A 22,909-nucleotide genomic window follows, 5' to 3' on the forward strand; every position below is an offset into this window, starting at 1 on the left:
CCAAGAAAGACGAGACACCAATGAATAGACTACTAAGATCGCCTACTTTGTTACCTAGCCGAGCCTCTCTACTCTCTACTCTCTCTACTCTTTCTCTATACCTCTCTCTCTCTCTACGCCACCGGGGGAACGGAAGGACAATTGGACAGTTTCAGCAAAGGGGAAGGGGGAATGCCAAGAGGAACTGAAGAAGTAACGAGAATAAAATGGACAAACGGATGCTGCAAATCACTACCTAAACACCCCGGGCCCCCCCCCTTTTCCTTGTCCTCAGTTATCTCCCATGTATATCATGTATATCCTCTGCACCATGTAAATATAATTTTTTAATAAAAATCTACTGAAATAAAAAAAAAAATACGATTTTCTCCTGCAATGTTGACCAACTTGGTTTTCTCTGAGATGCGATGTTGTTCTTCCATCAGTACTTGAGGCCGATTGCTCAGCTCTTGGGTTTCCATCTTGCAATTTTTCCTTTCGTTTAAAATAATCATTAAAATAGGTGGTATAGTGCTCAACCTGTCTATGGTTAGGCCACATTCACAATTTGTTTGGAATGAAGAATTTATTTGTTGCACCCTTAGTGTCAAGTTTGTCAATTTTTCTAGTTTTACATTTATAACAGTGATGTGAGAAGCTATTTCATTCATAAGATCTATCTAGAGGTCCAGCTTATCTATTGCATATTGAGTCCCATGATTGATGTTTGCAAAATATTTATTAATGAAGCATGAAGGCTCAAAATATTCTCCGCTTTTAAATCTAAGCTCTCACAATTCTGTGACACGGTATGTGCAGTGTTTATTTTCCTAATTGCCTTCAAAAAAGGCCCATCAAGTGTATTTTGGTCTATGACTTCTGGCTGAGCCCAGGTATATATTACTGGGTTCCTAAACACCAACTCATTGTAATTTTGGAATGATTGCTCAGGTAAATATATACAGGTTCTGTTAGAATGGTGAAATGTGAAGCAGGCTGGCACATGGGCACATCACTAGGGACTTAACATTTTCAGAACTTCGATTTTAACTTCACTTGCTTTCGATGATCTATTCTGCCTCTTCCAACGAAATTCTCAGTCACATGTTATTACTGGCAATCTCCTTAAAGGTGTCAGAGTGGACAAAAAAAAAAATTAACTATCACAATCTTATGAAATACAAAGCAGAACAAGGTAGGTTTTAAAGGCTGATGCTGCAGTGGTATCTTGGAATAAAACCACAGTACAGGCTCAAACAGTAGATGGGTTACACCAGTCCTACAGGCTAGGGTCTCTGACAGTAGATATGATTGTCACTCCAGTAACAGTGGTAAATATACATTTGGAAGTGGAGTCAGTTTGTCTCGAAACACCAATTTGGGTGTTCATGAAAATATACACATCTTTTTTTACCACTTTTTCATTTCGAAAAAAATAAACTCCAGTCCTTAAAGCTAAGGCTTATAGTTTTCACAACAAAACACATTAAATGGAACAAGCAAAATACCAGTTTTTCCTTTTAAATGAATACTTTATGACTCAAATATTTTCAGTTACTGCTCACACGTACTACTGCTACAAATGACTAGATTCTGCTTTCCATACTCATGGCCATAGATTCCCACAATATGTCAGGAATTATCACCATTATGCTAGGGCCAGCATTATGCCAACAAGACACACAATCATGCCAAGGATGCCAACAATAGCCTGTGAATTGCTACTATTATACCGGGGCTATTATTACACCAGGGATGGGCACCATCGTCCCATGGTCGCTCCCAGTGTACAGCAAATTACCACCATTATGCGGGGGCTAGTATTATATTGAGAGCACCTTCATACCATGGATGACACAATAACACAGGAATTAACCTGGCTATGCCAGGTACACGATCGTACCAGAAGGGGGAATCATACTGCCACGGGCTCTCACAATATCCCACCACTATGTCACATTCAGAAATTTACAAGACGTAGGCATCCATACTCACAAATTTATTTAAACCAAGGGTCGGTACCATCAAGCCATGACTGACTACAATTTGAAAAGAATTACAACTATTATGATTGAGAGTCATCATATCAGGGTTTGGCACTATTATGCCATGGATGTCAACAACAGACCAGGATTTACTATTGTTATTCCAGGGCCAGGAATATGCCTGTGGTGGTATCATCAGGGCATGGATGCTCACAATATGCAACATTTCAACAATTGCCACCATCAAGGGTGTCTGCTCCTTTTCAGCAGCTTGGTTTACGCTGTAAAAGAACTGCTATTTACATAGGTACATATAGCAGGGCTGTGGGCAACACATTCCTTCCATGAAACAAATGTATGAGGGGCAGAGGAACATGGCGGCCGCTAACTAACGGCCATGGTCACGCTCCCTCGGGTTACGCATAGGGGGCCGAAATTGAAGCCCTGATGAGCTAAATTATTTTTGCTTATTAATTATCCTACCTCAGTTTTCCTCTTTTCGCTTCGCCAGCTTTTGTGACATGCGGGGGGCCCGTTCCTTCTCTGTCGAGACAATTCAGCGTTTCCAGCTGTCCTCGACGCTCATGGAGTTCACGGCGGCGGCAGCGGAGCTGAGACAGGAGCTCGGTGCTGGAGGTGAGGAGAGGCCGTGCATGAGCAGGGACGCCAGGACATTGCTTGCCTGTTGTTCCAGTTCATAGGAGAAAGAGTCAGCACCAGTCTAGGTGCATACCCAGGTTGCCGGTTTGAGTGGTTTTCAAAGGACGAGGATGGTGAGCAGGTAAGGGGGCTTCAGCTTCAGCGACTGGCTCCTGCTGAGAAGCTTAAGGACACCAGGTTTGGCTTACACTACCTACTGGACAGTAAGTTAGTTTTAGAAGCCTTGACTGGGAGAGAGAATTCTATGAGCAGTGATTCTCCGGCGCCTTTGCAAGTGGGTGTACCTTTTATCCAGGAGGGGAAGACTCTTTCTTATTGTATGGAGAATAGTGATCTGATTAAAGAGGGTATTTCCCCCCTAAAATAACCAGGTACACCCTGCGAGCCAGAGCAGCCCACCTATCATCAAATACAGTAATTACTCACCCAATCCCGCCCTCACGGGTCTCCCCTCCCATTTCTGAAGTTAGAGCGATAATCAAACAACGTAAGCAGGGTGGAAACACAAATGACAGTGGAACTCCAGCAAAAGCGAAAGTGACTAAGGGCAAGGGAAAAAGCTGGGACAAGAAAACGGCAACTGTAAAAACCAAAATCACCCCACCTTTAAAAACCTTCTATCAAGTTATGTCTTTGTCCACGTCTACACCCATGTCCACGTCCATGTCCGCGTCCATGTCTACATCTACCGCCTACCACATGGTCCAAGCGTGTTCAATGAGGAAGGCATCAACCTTTAATGATAGTGAGCCTTCAAATAATATCACGCAGACAAGCCTGGTGGGAATGGAATATCAGGCCTCCTCTATCGTCAGTACAATGCTTGAAACTGAAACTGAGTCTGTGGTCCACCCGATGGTCAATCTCACTAACAGATACTCAGTTCTGGGTTGACATGAGGAACCAGAGCAGGAGCAGGTGCAGGGGCAGGAGCAAGTACAGGAACAAGGGGTGGAAAAGGTTCACCAAAGCAGTAGCAAAAGTTTAAATACGTCTGTCTACAAGGACCATACGGTCTCAGCTTCAAGTACACATTCATTAGCCGATTTACTCCTGGCTATGAAAAAAGAGATGACCAGCAGGTTTATTGTGTCGGAGACGAATCAAGCAGAGTTGGCTAGTAGGGTCACTGTCTCAGAAGTGAATCAGGCTGCTATCCGTTCATCAAGCAAGGTATTGGCTCAGAAGTTAGAGGAAGTCAACTTGAGGACCGATGCAATTGAGGCTGAAATCCCCAAACTAAAAGGAACGATCAAAATGACCTCGACTGACCTGGCAAAGTTATCAACCCAAAACAAGGAACTGAAGGATGACAACGAGCGATTAGAAAATCACTCTAGGAAAAGCAACTTGAAGTTTTTAAATATTCCGAAAGCTCTTGAGAGGGAGGACATTAAAGGGTTTCTGATTTCCCTATTAAAAGGCTCTGTTTTCAAAAGAAATTCCAAACATCGATCTTGCATATGAAATCCAAAGAGCCCATAGGGATTCCTTTAAGAGAAACCCAGGGAGACAGAAAGCCCGGAAAATCCTAGTAAATCTTTTGTCTTACCCAGTTAAGGAGATGATTTTGACTGCAGCACTTAAGGAAGGGGTGATATATTCCCCATTCTCGGATATGCCCCACTTCTCCTTTTCCTTCAGATCCGATATCTCGCATCTAACGGCTACAAGCCAGTGGGAGTTAGGGAAGAGGTTAGCAGAGTTAAATAGCCTTGGGGCAAAGGCCCAATTGAGGTTTCCTGTCACACTACGCGTGATGTGGAATAACCACATGCACATAATTAGTGCAACTGAAGAGGTGGATGCTCTTATTGCTAGGATACAACACGAAAAGTATGGAGGGAAATAGAGGAGGGATTAGAGGTTTAGGAGGGCTCGGTTTCGAGGTCCCAAGTCTCTAAAATTAACTATCAGTAACATATTACCCGAGGGAGCGGCGACTGAATAGGTTTAGCCTACAGGGTGTAGAGGGTCACAGGGGGGGAGAGGAGAGGTTGGGGGGGTTCACTGGGTGGGGAGCAGAGGGTAAAAAAATAAAAAAATGTTCCTCATCTCATCTGTATTTTAAGGAATTCCATATAATTCAAGGAAGGGGTGCATTAGCTGATGGCACGTAATACTAAAAGGGACAGTAAAATCTGTTTTATTTCCTGGAATTTGAATGGTTTAAGATGCCCGCGTAGGCAAAGGTTGATATTCAAGTATCTAGAACTTTCCCCTGCTCAGGTCTGTCTTTCACAAGAGACACATTTGATTTCTACTGAATCATATACCCTTCATATCTAAGTAAATTACAAGACAAATTGATGATGGTGACCCCTCCCTTAATAATAGGAGGCGATTTTAATGTCTGTCTAGATCCATCCAAAGACAGGTCTAATTTGAGCCATGTAGCAGGGACCCCGCGATCTCGCCGGGCCATGAAAAATCTGTTACTTGATATGAACTTGGTCAACCTTTGGAGGGCCAAGAAGGGAGATCTCCAGGGGTTCACTTTTTATAGTAAAAACATCATCATTCATCCAGAATTGATTATATTTTAGTTAATAGGGAAGTGTTAGATAATCTATGTGACATATCTATTTTACCTAGCCATCTCTCTGACCCTGCCCCTCTCTTGTTTTCATATTCCAAGGAAGGCATCAGTCCAAAAAATAGATGGACATTGAACAGTTCAATGTTGTTGGATCCTGGAATTGTTCAGTCCATCAGATCCTCCTCTTTGGAATTTTTTTCACTTAACCTGGGTTCCACGTCTATAGATTATGTATGGGATGCTTATAAAGCTAGTCTGAGAGGCATGTTACATGGTCTAATAAGCTCTAAAATCGAGCTAAGACCTTGTAACTACATTCCATCGAGAGCAGGATAACGGAACTAGAAGTGGAAAGGAACAATCTTAATCAGGAGAACTTAGAAAAACTGACACAAGTTCTGAACAATCTGGAGGGGGCCAGGCAGGAGCTTACGAGCTTGTTGGACCAGAAATGTAGGGCACAATGGTTAGCGAAGAATATGGAACATTTTGAATATGGGGAAAAAGCAGGTGCTTTGTTAGCCTGGAAGGCCAGGACAGATCGTTCGAAAAATAACATCAACAAAGCAATTATCAATAGTAGTGGAGATAAATCTAGCAAGGCTGAAGACTTGCAAAAGTGTCTTCTTTCACTCTTTTCGGATCTGTACAAGGAAAATCTGGTTACTTCTCAGGATAAAATATCTTCCTGGATAAGGGACAAATCTCTACCTACCTTAACTGAAGTTAGGCTGAATGCCAATTATAAGATCTTTATGGGCATTCCGGCAGAGAGAATGGTGAAACTGGTCCCGAGTCTGATTAACATCGACCAGAAAGGTTTTATGGTAGAGAGGTACATCCAGGAACAGACTCAACTTTTGATTGGGAATATCGACTTGGCTGAGGTGAGAGCGGACCCTTTAGCAGTAGTGGCCGTGGACGCAGCTAAGGCCTTTGACCGGGTATGTTGGAGGTATCTCTGGGGGGTTCTCGAGGGCCTGGGCATGGGCCCTGTCTTTGTCCAGACCTTAAGGAATTGTTACCAGGGATCCTTTGCAAAGATCCTGCTAAATGGCACCCTGACTCCCAATTTTGACATCCAGAGAGGGACTAGACAGGGGTGCCCCTTATCCCCCCTTTTATTTAACATTTACATTGATCCCTTGATGCAAGCTATCAGGCTAGATGATCTAATCTGTCCTTTTAAATCACAAAATTATCAGTGTAAAACACCACTGTATGTGGATGATGTTATTATTTACACTAGCGATACGTATGTATCTATTCTACAGCTTGAAAATCTGATGGAGGAATTTGGCTCAATTTCTGGTTTTCTAGCTAATTCTGCTAAAACGGAAGTGATGTGTTGGAACATCGACTACAGGGGAGGCCCCATTAGCAATGAATTTAAGTATCTGGGTGTAAAAATTGTTAAAGACCTGAATAAAATTCCCCTGATTAATCTGGAGAAAACCATAAAGGAAATCGACCACCTCTTCGCCAGATGGAGGAATCTCCCCTTGACGATCTATGGGAGGTTCAATCTGGTGAAGATGAGTATCCTTCCTAAGTTGACGCACCTGTTCAATGCAGTTCCTTTAACCTTCCCCCATAAGAGCATTAGTAAGATCCAGGGGAAAATCGGGGGCTTCATTTGGGGGCATAAAAGCGCTAGGATGTCCTGAAAAAAGCTGAGGAGGAAGCTCTTAAAAGGTGGGTTGGCCCTTCCGGACATCAGTTGGTATTTAATGGCCTTTCAATTTAAGGGTATCAGGATGCTACTCTCAATACCAGATGATACAACATGGGGTAGGACCCTGGGTGAGATGGCTATGCACGAGGGGGAAGTGGAGGAGAATGGTTTCTATATAAGTTTGGGGCCCCAAGACACTTTAAACGTGTGCGTCTCAAGGTCCTTAAGGCTGCCCTAGAGACATGGTATAAAGTGAGACGCAGATGGGGTATTGGATATTTTTCTGATTTTGCTCCCATATGGGATTACCCCGGGACCCCACTCTGCCTTAGTGATAGCCTGGCAATGCCAATTAAGAGAGCTGGTGTAGCTAAATGGTCTGATTTGTTGGACGTGGATGGGATTCTTCCATGGGAGGTCTTAAGAGCTAAGATAGGCCCCACACTCTCTAAGTTCAAGTATATTCAACTCAAATCATGGCACGAGGCAGAAGTGGGTGATATTTCTGGGAATTGGGAACTCGAGTGACTATTACAAAATGTCCAGCCAAAAAAGAAAGAGATATGCATGTGGTATACAAGGCTTCTTGAAGCAGACGATACAGATATTCCTCCCCAATCATCGGTCTGGAACCAATCACCCCTCGCCCACAACATTGAAGACTTTTTTGATCCATCTTTCAAACTACTTTATAAACACATCAAACCAGCCAGTTTAAAAAAGAATCATCTTTTTTTCCTTAATAGAATCTACTACTCCCCGGTTAAGATAGCTAAGTTTGCTCCGCTCCCCCACCCCAAAATGTCCTAGATGTAAATTACCGAATGCGGACAACATCCACGTCTTTTTCAAATGTCCGGAGCTAAGATCTTACTGGAAAGATGTGGGGGACTCCTAATCGGACATTTTTTAAATTAACATCGAGATTAATCTCCATCTGGTAACGGGGCATTATCACAGATCCATAGGGGACTGCTGTTATACCTTATATTGCTCGCTCGGAGGGAGATTTGTATAAAGTGGAAAGACTCTACCCCCCAAACAGAGAGGGCTGGCTTAAAGCCTCGTTTGGTAGGGCACGTTTAGAACAAGAAGGGAGCAAGAAAACTTCGCTCAACATTTGGAATCTTCTGCTATGCTGGGGCAGGGATTTGCGATTGGTAACTTTTTAAGAGTGCTGGTCTTTCCCCCGGGTCCTATGATTACCCCAAGCCTGTACTACCCGGGGCAGGTCAGGCCGACCTAGGCAAATACAGTTAGTCGTGAGGCGCCCAGTTGTAAAGCATGGCGGCTTGTTAAATCTGCAAATGTCTTTTAGTGAGATGAGGAAAAAAAAAGAAACAAATGTATGCACACACACTCGCACACAGTCACACATGCACACGTGAAAAGGTACATACAAAGTGCCATTCAAGACAATTTAAATATATATTTACCTTGCATTGTCTGGCTGACACAAGTGCCCCTCAATCTGCTTCTCTTTTTCTCGTCTCAGCTCACAGTCCTAGCTCCCGCCGCATGATTGGTCGGGTGGCACACTAACAATGTGTCTGAACTTGAGCTGCATGGTAACTGGCTGTGTTACCGACCATTAATTTGTTTGGGAGGACTACTGTGTAGCGCTCAGTTGAAGAGCTCTTCTCAGTGATTTTACGCCCAACCCCTCTAAAAGAATGTAATTCATCAGCACTCCAAAAAGCACAAGCTGTGCATGTCTTTTTAAATGTTCATCGATCAATGGCTCAGACACGCACAGTTTTCTATCCTACCCCGACAATCCATGGTTTGTGGTAGAGATACTGCTGCACAACTTCAGACCCATTGGGCAACTATGGGAAAAAAGATGAGGCACTGCCTGAATACCCTCATGGGTAAGCCACCAGTGCAGGGACCCATGTTTTATGCAGATATAGGAGCACCTACCGGACTCACAAAACCATCTTGGTTATGCCAGGAAAACTAAAAGACTTATGTCATGTCCCTGGCTTATGGCTGCATTCCCTAACACTGTGTTGGCAGAAAGTCCAGATTGCAAACAAATGCAACATAACAAAGTTGTGATCTTTCACAAAAAAATAACTCTTGTTTCTTGTTACTTCCTTGGCATACCCTCAAAATATGGGTGAGCCAGCTTCACATGGTTCATTCAGGTGTTTAAATTGTAAATAAGTGGGGGGAATACATCACAAACATTTCTAAATACCTACAAAGATATGACCACAAAATTACAAATGTAACCACATTAGCACTCTATTCCCCCAACCACTACTGGCATTTCCTTATGAACACCCTGTGGGCGTCACTTACTAACAGAAAAATCAGCATTCCTTACCAAACCCCTGTACTCATTAGGGGCAAATCTAAAACCGAAAGTAAGTTGGCCCAACTACTGTGAATTAGGCAAAGGTTTTCTGTGTACAGCTTGGCACTTTCCATCCATAGGTTACACATTTCTGTACTTGAGCTGAATACTTATATTATCCAGTAGCTCAGCTTAGTTTATTCCTCAGTCTCCTAAAACAAACCACTGCATGTAAACCCCTTAAAAAATCTGCACCTCAAAACTGCTCCTGACATCCCATATGAGCCGAAAAACAACTTCAGACGTCACCACTTTCTGATCTTTCATTCTGCTAGTGTCCCTCTGGTCAACCCGTCAACACATTTATCATTGTAACACTGAAACACCAGACCATCACAACATTTTAAAGTGATTGATAACAGACGTGGTGAACTGGGCTGGACTAGAAACTCCCCCATTAGCATCATGTTGATATATCGAAACGCTATACATTCAAATATGCTGCAATTGTTCAAGAAAATACTGTACCCCATCCTCAGATAGTGCCTTGCTATACTTTTTGCCCATCTTTTTCTTCATTGTCAATGAAATGGCCTTCATTTTCTTTCCAATGCTTCCTGTGCTGTTCTGTGCCTTAGTGGTAGCTTGATCGCCATCTTCACACACATTTTCAGATTCACATATCTAGATGAATGAATTAAAAAATCATTAAAACAAATGATAGTCACATTGAGGTTCATACAATACATACACCTTTTAAATAGCAAGAAAATGTAAGTTAATCTAGAGACTAGGGGCATATTATCAAGAACGGGTCTAACATTATCGCCGCTTTAGCAGCAGGAAACTGCCGCTAAAGCGGCGACAAGGGGCTTGATAATATGCCCTAGAGATTTCCAATTAAATACACACTCTATTTAAAAAACTAGCAAACATTTCCAAAGAAGGCACTACATAGTCATTCTCTATCAGCATATAATTCAACATCAGCAAGTAAAAAGAAACCATGATCAAAGATCTGCCGCAATAATAAAATCTACGAATATTTTTGTCCCAATTGACCCTGATAAAAAGAATAAAAATAGGCAATTAGATATCTAAAAGGGAATCACATTTTGTCTCTCCCAAAAGTTTAAAAAAAATTTATAAAACTTTCTTTTCCAAAAGCTTACTATAACAATAGTCTTAGATGAGTAGTCGGATAATGTATGCTGAAGTTAAATTGGAATTGTATATAGTTGAGAAAGCCTAGTTTTAATGTATTCTATTCAAAATACTTGTATTTCAATTAAACCCATTATGTATCACAGATATTTCACATATTATCAAAGTTTCAACATTTATAAATATATTTTAAATATTCTGTTGAACTAACTTTATATGTACATTTCGTAGTCATTACCAATAAACAACTTTTGTCTATTTTTTTAAATTTCAGGCCCATTTTCTTACATTTAACTCCAACTACATATAGATATCTACTAAGACTAAAGGTTATGTGAGGTATCACTTTTCAATACTCTTAGGGCTTCCTCATATTTCCTCAACCCCAAATTTCTATAGAAAGGTCGAATCAATTTCTTTCTATTCTTATCGCAACCTGTACAGAAGAACAGGATATGTGCAACGTTTTCTGGTTGGCCTAAAGTGCACGAAGTGCAAATTTCATTGTCAGACATGTCACCCACCTTCTACTTTGAAGTATATGCTCTAATTTGGAGAATTTAATAGCAACATTTATGGATAGTATTTTTGCCAAGTGAGGTTGGATTAAATCTAAAAAATTCCTCAAAAGCAGGATTTGGCTTAATGGTAAGAAATTGTGAAGTCAATCGGCCTAGATTTGGATTATTATGAGTATTTGCGATATACTCCCAGTATATTAGCTTTATAACAATAGTGTTTGTGGCTCCCTCCAATATGAATGTAAGCCAAGTTTAACAAGCAATGTCTTAACATGCCTTGGCCAAGTGAATGTTAGGGTTTCATCTAATTCCAGAATTTCCCTATGACCTTCTCTGTAATGACCCAATTTCTGCTTTGTCCACACTCTTATCCAGTAGAGATAGGTCACAGCACTGCAATATATGCTATCTGTGTGAGATTTAATGGCGATCCCACTGGAAGATCTAACAGCCCTTTCATAAACATTTTTTCTCCAATGGCGAGCAATTTTACATTGTCTGAGCCCCATAGCTTAGCTCCATATAGTGCAGCTGCCTGGACCTTGTGTTTATAGACCCCCATAACTGCTTTTATGGCCTTAGTAATAGACTTATTGTATTTGTTCGAAATTGGTCTCGAGCTCTGTGTAAGAAGAATATTTTCATGATTTGTTTGAGGCTTTCATGATAGTCAAGAATCTAGTGTTTTACCCAGATACTTGAAATTGACTATGTGCTCCAATTCTTTCTCCCGTGCTGTGATGTTTTTCACAAAAGACCTGCGTGGTTTTACCGCCATATATTTAGTGTTATTTATGTTTATATCCAGTCCTTTTTTGTGCAGTAGAGGTAAAAACATTCGAGTAAATTTTGGAGAGCCCTTGGCATCTGTAAGATCAAGATGGTATCATACGCAAAAAACAATGCAGGAACCGAGTTCCGCATAGCTTCGAAGAATTATGTCTGCATTGTTTTAGGTGGGCCACAATATTATTCATATAAAGGAAGAACAGAGTAGGTGCTAGCACGCACCTCTGCCTGACTCTTCTGTTGACAGGTATTTGTTCAGTAAGGTTACCATGTTAGCCCCCACAAAATTATTTTGATGCAACCTGATTATCTGGGTCAGAATTTCATCTGGTGCACCTTGATTCTTTAGTGTAGCCCATAGGGGTGCTCTTGGAACAAAATCAGATCCGGCCTTTAGGTCTGTAAATGCTATATAATCACGACCTCCCTTTATTTTGATATACTTCCATAGGATACATGAAAGCCTGAACACCTGATTGATTGTGCTAATGCAGGTCCTAAACCCTTCCTGAAAAGATGTTAATATATCATTATCACAAATCCAATCATTTAATCTGTTCAGGATTTGGCGAGCATAGGTTTTTTGCATCACATCTATAAGGCTATTGCCCTATAATTCCCTGGTAGAAATCTTATCTAATCTGGGAGTTTTCCCCAATTTATTAGCATCAATAGCCCTCTCTGTTTCTACCTAACTAAAATGTACTTGTTAATTACTTCCTTTTTTTTAGTATACTCAGGAACCTTTGTTCACCGTAGTCGAGGTAGAATAAAGGTTGGTAAAATGCTGGATCCAGGAGGCAGGACCCACGTGGTGCTCTGTGCAAGAAGGTGCATCCCTACTTTCATGTTAGATAAGTTTCCAAAATAAAGTGGAGTCCTTGGCCGCTTGGAGCAGATCACACCAACTCGGATCCTCCTAACTCTTTTGTGCATTTAGCAATACCTTTTGTGGCTGGCCTTAGCATCCCTTACCATTGATACATTTGCACTCTTAAGGCTACAGGGCAAGGACTTCTTGGCTTCTTTACAATTAACTGTATACCATGAATTACATAGGGGTTTCCTCCTTACTACTTGCCTTATTTTGCTAGTAGATGCTTTTGTTAGAGATGGTCCTAGTTCAGAGACTAACATTAGGTGAGTGGCAATAGCCAAATTCCCAAATGATCACTCTCAGCATAGAGCCCCATCACCTCAGAAATGATGTAATAAACGTTGATCATGATCTCAAACTATTCACAATACAAGGCCATTTAAGTGTTCTATGATTATTCCCTATTGTGGGGAATCTCATTGAGGGGTCTCTACTAGATATTCGTGCTTCAGTAATATAACCTTTCCATTCTAGGCATAGATGAAAATGATTGCGGTCTTCTCTTTCCCTAGCAATTCCAAACTTAGTAGTTCTATGCCATGTTATGACACTATACAATATGAAGTTGAATCTTGAACGGACAGTGCCCCTTCTAAATGTATACAAAAGGGAGTTACTTTTGTTACCAGTTTGACCCTGCCATTACATTCTCATAAACCATGCTCTAATGTGCTATTTGCATGGCTGCTACAGTGCATGGTACATGGGGACCTGTCGCCAATTGAAGTATACCACTAGTGAGTCCTCCTCCTCAATTATCAAATCCAAGCCATTTAACGGCTCATAGGCGCAATTGAAATCTCCACCTACAATGAATACGTCACTAGAATCTATGCTTTTAAAGGTGCTATCTAGAGATTCTATGATCTGCGATTCTGTGTTAGATCTCTTTGGTCTTATATGGATATTAAACAAGTGTAGTGGTGTGTATGCCCGGCAGTCCCTTTTCGTCTAGAAGAAAGATAAATCAGCAAACTGCCTGTGAATAGGACCCATTCTACATAGCATCTATATTTTACTTGCAGTCCAGGCCCAATTTTTTGCCGAGTTTTATATAGTGCAAACTCAAACCGAAGATATCAGGTATCAATCAGAATGCTTTACATGAGCACCAGTTTTGTTACAGAGAGACACATTCATTTTTGTTAAGCATGGGGAGATTAACCCCCAGATGCATGAAGCCCAGATTCTGCGAATTCTAAATAGCGAAAAATACCGAATCGTAATTTAGAATTCGCAGAAAGGGATGCATCAAGAAAAGCGATTAAAAAAAGCGAATCGCAGTCGGCCCCAATTGCCGATTGCGATTTTCACTAAATCGTACAAAATTCGCAGAATCGCCTGTTTCCCATGTTGAAATTGCGATTTCGCAATTACCGAAATCGCAAATTGCGATCTTGCTAATTGCGAGATCGCAAAAACGGGAAGTCGCATTTCGAGCACAATGATGACATCACAACCAGGAAGTAGGCAGTTCCCTCACTCATTCTGAACACAGAGCCTGAGAGTGGAAGAAGCACAGGACAGAGCTCCACCAGACACACCCCACAGCACCACAACAGGACACACTCACTAAACCAGAATGTCCCAGGAAGCAGCAGGAAGCAGTACACCTGGCAGAAAACGCAAAATAAAATTTTCTGAGCAGGAGTTGGAGTTCCTCATCGAGGGTGTATGCAAGGACCATGCCAGGCTGTTTGGCAAGGAATCCCGGAAGGTGCCTGAAGCCGACAAGAGGCGCATTTGGCAGCGCATCCGGTCCAAGGTGAACTCTGTTGGAGTGACCCAATGCTCCATTGATGAGCTGAAGAAAAGGTGGTACGACCTCAGAGGTCGTGCCAAGGAGCGCATTGCAGAGAGGCTGGGGGAGCAACATGCCACGGGAGGAGGAGACCCCACAGTTGCGCCCAACACTCCTCTTGAAGACCTGGTGGAGGACACAATCAACCCTGCAGCCTGCGTGGGGGTCACCCGGCTGGACACCTCCTGACCCACCCAACGATCCCAAGGTAAGTGCCATGCAACTGCGACCCCGTCCCCTAACAATGCCCATGCCTCCAGAGCTAGCCATTTGATAACCCCAGTAATGCAGGCCATGCACATCTGAAATGCCATATTGCATTGTGGGACCTGTAGTGTGACAATAGTTCCCTGATAGCCACACATAGCCAGACCTGTCATGTGAAACATATCCCTAAAGCCAGTCAGGGAATGCAAGCCATTCATCAAAGAGGAGGGATGAGGAAACTTGTCCCATTCAATTCCCCGGGGGTAGTATTTTAATTAATCAATGAGAAGGGGACACTTGTATCTACACGAACCATTGGTTCAAATTGACAACCCTCATAGACGCTGAAGATTTTAAACTTTGCGGTATATTTGTTTTTCCGCCCCTCATCAAGCGTCATGGCATAGTCATTGGGTGGTCAAAGGTAAAGTATGCCAGCCTCACCCGAGGCACCTCTGGAAAAGTGTAGAAGTGTCCAGAGATCAGAAGTGGTACCTCCAAATGGAAAGGAACACAAGCTCAAACTATGAGGGGAATAGTAAAAAACAGTTTACACACCTCAGGCAAATTTATTCAAAAAGGTGGGAACTGTTGGCTAAAAGAATAGGGTATATTCGGTAATCAAGTGACTAGATTACCATATACAATTGATAGATAAAAGTCGACATGTTTCAGCTCCTTCTGGCCCAGCCGGGTCTATGGAGCTTTCGTCAGGACAAAAACAAACAAAGCGAAGTGTACTTACACACTTGTGCAGTATTCATGTGCTTAGGTACTCACAGGTTCATTTTCCTGAGTAAACGGAGAGAATCTCGTCTTCAGAGTGCTAAGAGCCGCTGGGGACTGTGGTCTTGGCCACGTGTAGGTCCGTTTAGTGCCTGTGCTGACTCTGCCCCTGGAAGCGAATGCAAGCCTACATGCATGTTGCAACATCCCATGTGCAAGATACATATCATTAATCATGCACCCATTTACATCACAGGTGCTGCAGAACAACCCAGCACAGACAGCAAGGCACTCCACATTGAGGAGAACCCTGAGGACAGCGAGGGAGAGGGACATCCTGCCCCACGACCTGGACCATCACAACCACCAGCACCAGTACCATCACCTCCCCATGCGGACAGGGCCACCCCTGCAGCCACAGGAGGACAGCAACCACCCCATGTGATACCCATGGCAGTGGTACAGGCCACACCACCACCAAGGAGGCAGACACGGCTCACAGCCACTTTGCGTTCGCAGTCCAGCGGACTGATGAGGCAGCAGCGCAATGTGGCAACACGCGCTGGCAGGGGGGAACATGTCCAGGATACAGGGCTGGCTATAGAGTGCCGGATGCTAGCTGTCCACCAAAAGCAGGCACGGCACATGGCTGCCATGCAGCTGCAGCTCTATAAGACAGCACGCAACGTGAGCCAGCTCACGGAAAGCGTGCAGGTGCTGACGGCTGTTGTCAGGGAGAACAGCCAAATCATGGTGTCACAGCAGGACATCACCCGCCACCGCCAGCTGCTGACCCGGCTGTCAGCATACACAAGATCAAACCACCTGATTGGTAATGCGACCTCACAACTTTCACGCCGGTCCCTGGCGATTCAGATTCAGATGGTGCAATGCTGCCAGGACGTCGCCAGGGCATTGGAACAGGTCACAACCGCTGTCCAGAATCAGCAGGCGTGTGGCCATGGCCAGGCAAAGGGGGGGTGGGATGATGCCAGCGAGGGCACATCAAGTCTCAGCAGCCTGTCCGTGCCGGTGGTAACCGAACGCCGCCGCTGCACCAGGCCAAGTGCAGCATCACGGGCCAATACTGGCGAGGAGGATGTTTAGAGGCGACTGGGTGCGTCCGGCCGGAGGCGCCAGTGATTGTATGTAGTCTAGCAGCAGTGCCATGCTGATTTGACAAGCAAGCCTGCTTCGCTATCATGGGGCTGTATGAGGAAATACAGTTGTCATGTATTGTGAAAAGAAATGAAAAGAAATATTATTGTGAAAAAAACAATAAGAGTTTATTTCAAACGTAAATCCGACTCATGTCATTATTTCATCTGACATGCATGAGTGCAGTGTTGTGTGAGGGGTATGGGTGCACTAGAAATAGTTCATTGTGATTTGGTTGCGGCGCCTGCGTCCTTCTGCAGGATTCTCCCCGCGTGCATGATGCACATGTGCAGGTGGGCGGTTGTCCCCCTCCGACTCACTGCCAGAGATCTCCACAGGTATCCTCCGCTTGGTAGCAATATTGTGGAGTATGGCACACACGGCCACTATGCGGCAGCAGACCTCAGGCTGGTATTTGAGGGCCCCACCAGTCTTATGTAGGATGCATAATCGGCTCTTTAACAGCCCAAATGTCAGTTCAATGCAATTTCTAGTGCGAATGTGTGCAGCATTGTAATGGCGTTCCTGTGGCGTGGCAGGGTTGAGGTATGGGGTGAGGAGGTACTCACGGAGGTCGTAGGCGCTGTCACCTGACTGAAAGGAGCAGAGGGTCAGTGCCTGTTATGCGCAGTTACATGGTCTCGACGTACTGTATGTGGGCATGTGTACTTACCTAGGAGGTGTCCTTCGCCATAGTCACCCCTGGCCAAGCGGGTGTGTATGCCACTGTGCCGGAAGATGAAGGAATCATGCGTGCTACCCGGGTATTGGGCCACTATGTCAGTGATGATTGTCTTTGCATTGCAGACCATCTGGATGTTCAGTGAGTGGTAGGACTTGCGGTTCCGGTACATGTACTCGGTCTCAGCGGGTGGGCAGATGTGGATGTGGGTACAGTCAATGCATCCAATTACATGGGGAAATTGCGCAATGTTGTAGAAGGCAAGCTTTGTTTGATTTAAGTCCTGTTGGGTGGTTGGAAAGGTTATGTAATGGTGTATCCGGGTCAGCATGGCGTCCAGGAAACTTTGTAGGCAGCGGGACAGTGTGCTCTCGGAGATCGCAACTGCAACTATCCCCTTGAAGCTTCCGGAGGCCAGGAGGTGCAGGCAGCACAGGACCTTGACATGGGTGGGCACGGCATTGGTCCTCCTTGTTGGGTGCTGCATCAGGGGGTCAAGGTCTCTGATGAGCTTGTGAATCATTGCCTCATTTAGCCTGTATTTGGAGTATATCCCCTCCTCAGTCTGGCCCAGGAGTGTTATCAGCAGCCGGAATATGCGCTCCAGAATCCTGCGTTGGTTCCAGGCTGCGCGCTGGAGCCTCAGCCGCCTTGCCCGATGTATAGACCTGGCATTGTGAATGTACTCATGCTACTACTGTGTCTCCTTAAGTGTGTTTGTTTTGCTCTGCCCATTGTTCCTGTTTGAATTTTTTTTTTTTTCCTATTGAACTTTATGGTTACCACCTGGTTTGACTGTTCCTTAAATTGCGACTCGCATTTAGCGATTTTGGGGTTTTTCGCAATTTGCGATGTTTGATGAATAGCATTAGCGATTTATTTGCGAATTCGCAAATTAATTAGCAGAATTAGTGGAAAATCGCTATTACAGATTCGCTAAGGGGGTCCACATTGATTTTGCGAATTTATATTTGCGAATTCACAAATTGGTGGGTTTTTGCTTCATGAATAGCGGAAGCTGAAATTGCGATCGCAATTGCTGTTTCGCAGCTATTGCGATCGCAATTTTGGTTGATGAATCTATGCCTTAGTGATTTGCCCAAAATCACAGGATGTTGAGCGTCCCTGCCGAGACTCGAACGCGGTTCCCACGCTTCAAGGTCGACAACTCTAGCTGTAACGCGACATCCTCTTCCCATTTTGTGTGTCCTTGCTCTAGACATATTGCACCAAAGGGTAAGTATTCTCAAGATCTAAAGTCTCTTAGGCAGGTATCAGTAATATTCTCATTCAGTAAATGCTGTGTAACAGGGATAAAGTAAATTCTATGTAATTAATCTAGTACCTACATAGTAACCCGACAAGTGCTTGAGAAACCCCCCCCCACATGACATACAACTACGACTGTTGCCTCTGGGAATCTGGAAATGTCACACTCAGTACTGTCCCAGAGTGCACTGAGGGTTTTGCTAATAACTGGCCCCTTCCACAGATTCTGTCAGTGTCTGTGTGAGGAAAATGAATATATAATGAATTCTAGTGCACCAGATCTTGTTCCAAATGAGGTTCGGAGACAAGAAGTAGCATCAGAGTTGAGAAGCATGTACAATCTCTGCCCTCACTGCCTCTGTGAATAGGTGAAGGCCTATCTTTCCCATTACTGTGAATCCAGCACCTTTCTCAGGCTCCAACACTCTCTCATAGGAGTGGAGGCACTGTATCTCCTGCATTCTGTGCCATTATTATTGCATTGTTTTGGTATTTGTGCCAGCGACCTCCTTGGTTGGGCCCCCGATCTCGCCTGTGCCATTATTATTGCATTGTTGTGCCCTTAGCCCGTCTCTCCTCCCCGCTCCCTGCCGCTGCTCCCCCGCGGTCCCACCCCCACTCCCTCCAGCATCTCCGGACCGATCCCCTCCCCACTCGCCACCCCGATCCCGCCTCCCAGCTGCTCCTCCCTCGCTCCGCCCCCTCAACTCTCCACTTATGGCAGAGTTGCATACGCGCAGCGGGCGCGCACTAAACGCGCCGAAGGCGCGCCAAAGGTAAGCCCGTCTGCGCCCGTCCGGGCCTGGACCGTGCCCAGCGCCAGACCCCCTGGACCCCGCAGAGGCCATCCCACCCGCCAAACGTACGACGCCGCCACCCTCACTGCACTCAACACCGGCGACTCCCCGACTGCTACCGAGCCAACCCAGGACGCACCCATGGACCCTTCACCTGCCAATCCTGCAAGTTTTGCTGCATCAAGACCTACACTGCATCCGCTCACGCCAAGCGGAGCTCCAACATCAACCACCTGAAGTGCATCCTGCTCAACACCCACTCGGTCCACAGACACGCCATTGAACTATGGAACCTACTCGACTACACAACTCCGGACGTCGCCTTTCTCACTGAAACCTGGATGAACGCCTCATCAGCACCCGACATCGCCATAGCCATCCCTGACGGTTACAAGATCATCCGAAGGGACCGCATCAATCAAACAGGAGGAGGCATCGCCATCGTCCACAAGAACACCATCCGCATCACGACCAGCTCCGACGACACCCTCACAGCCGCCGAACACCTACACTTCCAGATACACACCGACCCCAAGACCACACTCAGAGGCACCCTCATTTACAGACTCCCAGGACCCCGCACACAATTCAGCGAAGACATCGCTGACTTTGTCAGCCCACACGCCCTCCCCTCCGATGACTACATTCTCCTAGGGGACCTCAACTTCCACCTGGAGAATAACAACGACAGGAACACCACCACCCTGCTGGACAACCTCGCCAATCTCGGACTCCAACAACTGGTGAACACCCCCACCCACTACGCCGGACACACGCTCGACCCAATCTTCTCCTCCAGCAAGCACATCTCCTTCAACCACTCCACGGGACTCCACTGGACAGACCACAGCTGCGTCCACTTCAGCTTCAGAAAGACCACGACTCACCACCACCCACAAGAGGTCCCCAGCAGAAGCTGTAACAAAATTACCACCGCCCAGCTCACCACATCACTAAACCAGAACCCTCCTGCCAGATCAACGGACCCCAATCAAGCAGCCAACAACCTCGCACAGTGGATCACCAACTGCGCTGACGGCCTAGCACCCCTGAAAAACCGTCCCAACAAACCAGGAAGCAAAAAAGCCTCCTGGTTCAACGACGACCTCAAGAACTCCAAAAAGAACTGCCGCGCCCTCGAGAAAGCCTGGCGAAGAAACCCAACCACAGACAACATGACCGCCATCAAACACGCCACCCGCAAACACCACCAGCTGATCCGCACCACCAAGAAGTCAGCATTCAGGGAGCATCTAGACAATAATGCCCACAACAGCAAGGAACTCTTCAGCATCGTCAAAGAGCTCACCAACCCCAGCGCCGGTAACAACGACATCATTCCCTCACAAGACCTCTGCGACTCTCTCGCCTCGTTTTTCCACAGCAAGATCGCAGACATACACAACAGCTTCGGCGACCAGACCACTCCCCCACCCACAGAATTGAACCCCCCCCACCACCCTCCGCGCCTGGATCCCGATCAGCACCGAAGACACCATCCGCACGATGAACACCATCCACTCCGGAACGCCAACCGACCCATGCCCCCACCACATCTTCAACAAGGCCGACTCCGTCATCGCCCCTCAACTCCGGGACATCATCAACTGCTTCTTCAACACCGCCACCTTCCCGGAAAGCTGGAAGCATGCCGAGCTCAGCGCCCTCCTGAAGAAACCTTCAGCAGACCCCACCGAACTTAAGAACTACCGCCCCATCTCGCTCCTCCCTTTCCCCGCCAAAGTCATAGAGAAGACCGTCGACAGTCAGCTCGCCGCCTTCCTCGAGTCCAACGGTTCCCTCGACCCCTCACAGTCCGGTTTCCTAGCCAACCACAGCACCGAGACCGCCCTCATCGCAGCCACAGACGACATCCGAACCCTACTCGACAATGGGGAAACAGTGGCCCTCATCCTCCTGGACCTCTCCGCAGCGTTCGACACGGTCTGTCACCAAACCTTAATTCAACGCCTCAGCAACATCGGGATACAAGATAAGGCACTGGACTGGATCATCTCGTTCCTCGCCGGAAGAACCCAGAGAGTCCGCCTCCCCCCGTTCAGATCAGAGGCCACCGAAGTCATCTGCGGCTTACCACAAGGTTCATCGCTCAGCCCCACCCTCTTCAACGTCTACATGAGCCCCCTTGCCACCATCGCACGCCAACACAACCTCAACATCATCTCCTACGCCGACGACACCCAGCTGATCCTCTCCCTCACCAAAGACCTACACGAAGGGATGAAAGAAGTAGCCGAGTGGATGAAGAACAGCCGCCTAAAACTGAACTCAGACAAGATGGAAGTCCTCATCCTGGGATCATCCCTCTCTGCCTGGGACGACTCCTGGTGGCCCCCGGCCCTAGGCAGCGCACCCAAACCAACGGACCATGCACGAAACCTGGGCTTCATCATAGACTCCTCCCTCTCGATGACCAGACAAGTCAACGCCGTCTCATCATCATGTTTTAACATCCTAAGCATGCTCCGAAAGATCTTCCGATGGATCCCCATCGAAACAAGGAAGACGGTCACCCAAGCACTTGTCACCAGCCGCCTGGACTACGGAAACACCCTCTACACCGGAACCACAGCCAAACTGCAGGAAAGACTTCAACGCATTCAGAACGCCTCCGCACGACTCATCCTGGACATACCTCGACACAACCACATAGACCTGCACTGGCTCCCCGTCAGCAAGAGGATCACATTCCGTCTCCTCACTCACGCACACAAGGCCCTCCACGACCTAGGACCCACACCTTAACAACCGCCTGACCTTCTACACCCCCACCCGCAAACTGCGTTCGTCCAACCAAGCCCTCGCCGCGATTCCACGCATTCGAAGATCCACCATGGGAGGTAGATCCTTCTCCTACCTGGCGGCTAAGACCTGGAATTCCCTCCCCTCCCACCTCCGTCGTACCCAGAACCACCTCTCCTTCAGGAAGCAACTCAAGACCTGGTTGTTCGATCAGTAGCGAACTCCTCTCCCCTAAGCGCCTTGAGACCCTCTGGGTGAGTAGTGCGCTATACAAATTTCTGATTGGATTGGATTGGAGGCTACATATGTAGTTTATGGAATTCAAGATTACTCTCATACATGTGTACCATTTTGCGCTAGCAACTTCGTCCAAAAGCTCATGATAATATAATACAAGGATGCCACAAACCTCATTTGAATCTTCTGGTTTTGATACGGAGTGATGCCTGAAACGATCAAAGCTCCCAAAACTGCTGGCCCGCTACAAAAGACAAGAATACTGAATTATACCATTTTTATATTTATAAATCTTCAAGCGTAAATTCTTCACAATGATATGTGTTTGATTACTTTGAAAACGGGTTTCAATTACTTTGTATAACATATATTTAAAAAAATGCAAATAACCCTTGGTACAAAAATAAAACACTGAATTTCTCAGCTGGCTTCATTCAGAATTATCAATGGAGCTCTACTGTCCACCTTTAAAAGCTCATGGTAAATCACAAACTGAAATTTCCGTGTCGCTACGTACCAGTCTAGGTGAAGGACAACTCTGGAGTACATACCACCTTAGAGGTAGCGGTGGCCTGTCCAGGGTGATGAAAGGGGTTGGGAATGTAACTAGTCAATATGAGCCACAAGTGGGCAAGGTATACTTTTTATCCATAGCCCTGAAATTGGTTTGACATTATTGTACCTGACAAAATCTGCATTTGCTGGGTCAGAATTTATTGGGATCAATAAATGTCACCCAGTTATGAATTTTTGGTGAATAAATCCAGATTATACTGGA

The 22,909-nt window shown here is 45.6% G+C and overlaps 1 protein-coding gene across 1 annotated transcript in view; it reads right to left on the minus strand.

Annotated features, from left to right (window-relative positions):
- The window catches only part of LOC144773380 (SAM domain-containing protein SAMSN-1-like), a 390,420-nt gene that overhangs the window by 198,503 nt on the left and 169,008 nt on the right, over positions 1-22,909 (minus strand). Inside the window, exons 2-3 of the mRNA XM_078658350.1 lie at positions 22,304-22,375; positions 9,669-9,824 (exon numbers count right to left, since the gene is read on the minus strand). Of these exons, the coding sequence (XP_078514476.1) occupies positions 9,669-9,824; positions 22,304-22,375 (228 nt within the window). The remainder of the gene's footprint in view (positions 1-9,668; positions 9,825-22,303; positions 22,376-22,909) is intronic.

The sequence above is a fragment of the Lissotriton helveticus genome, chromosome 8, assembly GCF_964261635.1.
Source record: "Lissotriton helveticus chromosome 8, aLisHel1.1, whole genome shotgun sequence".
NCBI lineage: Eukaryota > Metazoa > Chordata > Amphibia > Caudata > Salamandridae > Lissotriton > Lissotriton helveticus.